This window comes from Formica exsecta, unplaced genomic scaffold (genome assembly GCF_003651465.1).
Source record: "Formica exsecta isolate Colony F162 unplaced genomic scaffold, ASM365146v1 scaffold465, whole genome shotgun sequence".
Taxonomy (NCBI): Eukaryota; Metazoa; Arthropoda; class Insecta; order Hymenoptera; family Formicidae; genus Formica; species Formica exsecta.
Window position 1 is genome coordinate 419,791 of NW_021851887.1, and position 5,682 is coordinate 425,472.

General features: G+C 27.9%; 1 protein-coding gene across 3 annotated transcripts in view; it reads right to left on the reverse strand.

The window, feature by feature from the left end:
* LOC115241059 (neuroblastoma-amplified sequence-like) overlaps positions 1-5,682 on the reverse strand; it is a 14,017-nt gene that overhangs the window by 3,084 nt on the left and 5,251 nt on the right. The window contains exons 1-14 of one of the 3 annotated variants that reach the window (XM_029816586.1): positions 5,271-5,621; positions 5,072-5,178; positions 4,734-4,968; positions 4,191-4,606; positions 3,703-4,086; positions 3,347-3,557; positions 2,940-3,160; positions 2,508-2,837; positions 2,209-2,414; positions 1,824-2,120; positions 1,407-1,746; positions 919-1,331; positions 416-715; positions 13-301 (exon numbers count right to left, since the gene is read on the reverse strand). In XM_029816586.1, the coding sequence (XP_029672446.1) occupies positions 13-301; positions 416-715; positions 919-1,331; positions 1,407-1,746; positions 1,824-2,120; positions 2,209-2,414; positions 2,508-2,837; positions 2,940-3,160; positions 3,347-3,557; positions 3,703-4,086; positions 4,191-4,606; positions 4,734-4,968; positions 5,072-5,158 (3,729 nt within the window). In that variant the 5' untranslated portion in view covers positions 5,159-5,178; positions 5,271-5,621. Of the gene's footprint in view, positions 1-12; positions 302-415; positions 716-918; positions 1,332-1,406; positions 1,747-1,823; positions 2,121-2,208; positions 2,415-2,507; positions 2,838-2,939; positions 3,161-3,346; positions 3,558-3,702; positions 4,087-4,190; positions 4,607-4,733; positions 4,969-5,071; positions 5,179-5,266; positions 5,622-5,682 lie in introns of those variants that run through there. The other 2 variants (XM_029816585.1, XM_029816584.1) reach the window with 2 other exon arrangements.

Consider the following 5,682-nt stretch of genomic DNA (forward strand, 5'->3'; position numbering starts at 1 on the left):
AATATATCTTACCTCAAATGCTTTCTTGGCTATTAGTTCTAAAACCTTTCCTTCACGAAGTTTTTTGTTATATCCTTCAATTCGTAAATAAGTTGCTAATGTCAATAATCTCTGTCGACTTTTATAAGCGTCTCTTTGATTATTTAAACAATGTTCAATTAAGGTTAGCTTATCTACTGTTAATCTAACTTGAAGAGGTAATATATCAACATTGAATTCATTCAAAATTTGAAGCGATTTAATTAGATCATATTCTTCTTTAATTTTGATATTGTCATCTTCAATAAGACGAAGGCAAGTTCTATAACAATTATTTATGTATTCATAATATTTAAAAGTAAATTATATAATTTTATATATGTTGTATGTTTGCATGCATGTGTGTGCGTGTGCTACATTAGCGAGAGATACTTACTTAGCCAATTCCATATTTGGATCAATAAGTGTTCTTGAACTGTTAAAATATTCTTTGGTTGCTTCCAATATAAGATCAATTGCTTTCTCATAGGATACTTTTAGCATAGATTTCTCGTCTTTCTCGGTTTCTATCAAGGTGGCACAATTTTGAATGGTAGACTTGATTTTTGAAACTAAACGGGCAGAAACACATATTTCAAAACAGATTTCAGCAACAACACAGGAAAAAATTGATCCATGTATTTCCAACATATCGCTTAATAATTGCGCCCATTCATTTTCATCTGGAGGTGGCAAACTGAAATAATGAATATATTATTTAATTGCTTTAATTATCATAAAAATATTTTAAAACTGTAAAAAATTATATGGTTTGTGAGGATATTTTATGTTGAGTCGGCAAGTGCCGCAATATATCATTCAAAGTCTGTATAATCTTGCTTAGATTTTTTTAAAAACAAACTAATTTTTATTTTATTCATTTTTATATATTTTGCATACCTTTTACTAAAGCTTCTTGCCATTTGATTTAATAATAATCTAGCGATGTCGGGATTATTTTTATTCTTTTGTATGAATTTTAACGTTGTTTTCACACCATATTTGTTTAGACATCTAATGCAATCAAGTTCTTCTTCAGATTCTTCTAATAAATTGTACATTGCATTTGTCCTTTTACCATTATGATCTTTCGATATCGAATCTAAGATATTTTTAGCTTTTTCATACATATCAAGATCGTCACAACTATATATACAATCTAAAGCTAAAGTAGTAACATCATCTATCATTTCGATTATCTCAGTATCCTGTGTCTGTTTTAAATATTCGAAAAATTTAACTGGTAACATCAAATCGTCTTTGCTTAAACAAATTAGATAATCACTCAGTAAATGTTTTTCAAGATCTTCATCCTACAATTTGAAATAATATCATTATATATACATATATATAATTTTTAATTATTTATGAAATATGATTATACATACATATAAATATTGATGTCTTCGTTTAATGAAAGGCAACAAAAATTTCTTTATGTTTTCCACAAAATTAATTTCAGTCGATGTACTCATCAAGAGTTTTATTCTCTCAATGTTATTTAATTTCTCTAGTTTGTCTAATGACATATCCTCTAGATAAATATTATACACAAGATCACTTAAAGTTTTCAAATTTAATAATAAATCTTCTACACCATTAATATTATGAGATTTTGCAATTTCAATTAATTGCAAAGCATTATCTACTAAAGCACTATTTTTTTCAATTTCATAAGCACGTGTTTTATACCACTTTTGTAATAAGTCTAGTGTAAGTTGTGTATTTCTAAAAATAAAACAAAGACAATTAAATAATATATCATTACAATAAATGCAAATAATCTTATATAACAAAACCTTTACCGATATATTAGTAAAGATGGATCTAATTCATACAACATTTCTGATCCATCATCTGTATTCTCATTTATTATTTCATTAAACTCATATTTTTCTGACCAATCTTTTTGTCGTAGTTCACGTTGATCTAACAAAAATAATTGACCTTCTAAGTCACATTCTGGTAGAAGTTTCTGATAGTCTAATGTATTTAGAGTTTCTGGGAAAAAGCTAATAATTGCCAGCCAATGAGGCAGCAAACTTTTTCCATAATAGGTAAACATAATTTCGACACTTCGGAAATCGCAGTCTTTGGCGAATCTGTATTTAAAAAAAAAATATGTATGTATAATTAGATAAAACTATATATTTCACAAATTAGTGAAAAAGTATGTGAATATATTTATACCTAATTGCATTTTCAACAGCTGATAATCTTCGAAATTCCTCATAAAATTCTTTCTTATATTTAAGTGATGACTCCAATATAATTTCATATATGAGCAATTTATCTAAATAACTTAAAAGCTTCCTTCGATATCTAATTAAATCATTCTGGGCCTCAGATAAATTTTTTATATCTATTTTTTCAAGCATCTCATTTACTTTCTGCACCTATTAAATTTTTTCCAAATAAAATGTTAATTTACATAGGTGTTCTTCTTGAAATTACTATGCATTTTGTAAAATTTATTATCTTTTACTCACCTGTCTTAAATTTACAGTGCTTTCCTCTAGTGCTTGCCAATCGTCTTCTATATCGGGAGTTACAATTTTATCATTGTCGCAAATATCGATAGCTATTAAAGTCTCTAAATTTGCAGCTTTCAATCCGAAATTCAATAGTTCTCTTGCAGCTTCCATAGTATCAGGGACACGTACCACACATTCGTTTAAAACCCAAGATCTTTTACTTATTTTACTTAAATGTTCTGCAATGGCATTCAAGGATAATTCCGATTTTCTCCATTGTGTTTGATATACAAGATCTGTGTCCAAATTGTATATGTTTGCTAAAGCTAAAGCTTCTTCATATTCCTAAAATATATATAATTTCGTTATATATTTAGTTATATTTAAATAGATATTTATATAGAAATCTGCATTAAATAATTGAGTTTAATCAAATTATGTATACACCTCAATATCTATCTTTCTAGAATAAAGCTCTTCTGGGGTCGTACTCTTTACACCCAAAATTCGATAAGTTTGATGCAATACTTTCAACTTCCTTCTTTTCGGTTGAAATCTTTCAATATCAGTTATTGAATATAATGTACTTTGTAGCAAATTCGTAGTATAATTTAATATAGTAACAGGTTTCAATTCATCATCGTCCTTCTCGCTTTCTGATGATGCTTCTTTATTGTAACATAAAACAAATTTGCTTTTATATTTTCTATATTCATATAATAATTTTTGTATTTTTAATATAAGAATATTTAATAGTAGATTTTAGTTAATAAATTATATCATTTCAATAACAGAGGATAATGTTATTGCATAAACAGAAAGAGAAATAACAAAGATATACAAAATAAACAAACCTAATAAATGGCCATCGTTGGATTCTCTACTTCGTTTTTTACTTGTAATAAAAGTTTCACAATCTAAACATAAAAATCCTTTCTCTGAACCAAGTTCGCATACTTGTGGTTGTCCTGCCAAAAACTCCGGACTAATACCTAATAATAAATTTTTTAAATTCCAAGTGGAGCAGACTGAAGTTGATCCCGAATATCGAGCTATTATGATAGCCTTAGAAAAAAATATATATTTTATAAAAAGATATATTTATATAGAATGTATATATATTATATTTATCAAACTTAATTCTTTATTCTTTAAAAAATACTTATATAAATCGTATATTATCGTATTGTACATAAATAAAATATGTTACCTGATCAGACCACCATCCAATATCTATTGGATGAAATTCTGTAAATCCTGGTGGAAATTTTTTAGACTTTGTAAGTCCCAAAGGATTAGGTATATTATATTCTGGCTGCTCAGATAATTTCCACTTTTTTTGTAATATTAAATTTGGCAAACCCCACAGTGAGACTGAGCCATCCGTATGCAAGCATACCAGAAAATCGCCATTTGGTGAAATTTTTATTGTAAATATATATGATTCTGGTTGAAAGCTAAAGATGGGAATTATATTCCATATAGAAAAGCGTGAGCTGCTGGTAGCAGAATTTTCAAATGTAAATGATAATTTAAAGTATGGATAATCATCCAAGAGTCGCCACGAAGTCAGTCCAGATTCAGATGCAGTAGACTGAAAAAAAATGTATAAGTACATCTCTCTCTTGCAACCTCTCTTTCTCTGCAAAATTGTATATAATCATGTATATATAAAAAATAATTTATAGATATATTTACCATTAATTTTTGCGTTATCATATTTCCAGCGACATAAAACAAGTTGTGCTTTTCATCATAGGCAACCGTATTAATACCGTTTTTGTAAAAATTCCCAAAAGAGAAATCATAATTTATACTAAAACCATTTGTCGAAATGTGATAGGATCTGAGAAGCCCACTATATGAAATTAAAATAAATTCATAAGTCCATTTCTCATTCTTTATTCTTGGCTTAAGAAATAGCATAGATGCTATTGCATCACCAGCTTCAAGAATCTGAGGATTTTGTGAAATTGTTTTTGGACTTATATTGAAGATGTTATTTCCCAATGCATTGTAAAAAGACGTATAACCACTACTTGATGCTAATACTAAGATCATTCCATCGGGACTCCATGCAATTTTACGCCATTGAGGGAAAGCATCTTTTGGAGCTAAAAAATTAAATCATTTTATTCATAAGTGACACAACTAAAAAAATAACATAGCTACTAAAAAAAAAGAATACATATTTGTTAGGGAACATTATAAATACATTGATAATATTATCATGTTATTTACCAGATGCCTTGCCTACTACAGAGGAATATTCATCTTTCGCTTTTCGTATCTCAATAACATTCTCCTGTAAAATAGCAAGTACACGACCATGATCTCCAACAGCAAATTTCCATGGTAAGGTAAGACTAACTTGCAGCGAGATGCTTTCAGGTAAAGAATACCTATTGTTAAGATATCTGAGAGCATTTTTTATTGTGCCAGTAGCTGGGAGAATAGCTGCATCATTCTTACACTTCTAAAAAAAATATAAAATATTTTAAATATATAGCTATATATATATTTATGATAATATATTTTTTGATGTATGATGTATCTGCACATATTGAATTTCTACTCACTATTAATTCTGGTTCTTGTTTGCGAACAAAATATTCTAATAATTCGTACAATATAGGCTCGTTTGACGTTTCATTGAAATTGCTCATCTTGTTACCATAAACATAATCTATATGATTAAAAACGCACAATAAATTCACACATTGAACGATTTAGTGGCTCTATATCTACATCTATATAAAGTCTGTTCGTTTTACTTGCACTTTCTACACTCAGGATCTTCCTTTCTTTGCGCTCTCAAACGATCAAATGTCAAATATATATCCCTCTCGTTTCAAGTGCAGAAATTTCCGGAGGTTGCAAGCAAAATAACAATCTATATATGCATATATGTATGATGTATATATATGTACATACATATATATAAATCCATGTGCGAGATAAGGTGGAAATGAATGATAGCATGTAGCATATCCACGATCCACGATAGTATTTCACATAGTTTGACATGTATGTATATATATGAATCGATATATTTATATACGTATAATTAAAATATTATATGTGATTGATATGATTAAATACAATCCGAATCTCTCATGAAAAATTAATATTAATAAATAATCTTCATTTGAAGATTACTTTGAGAACAATTATCAATAATATTGCGTGT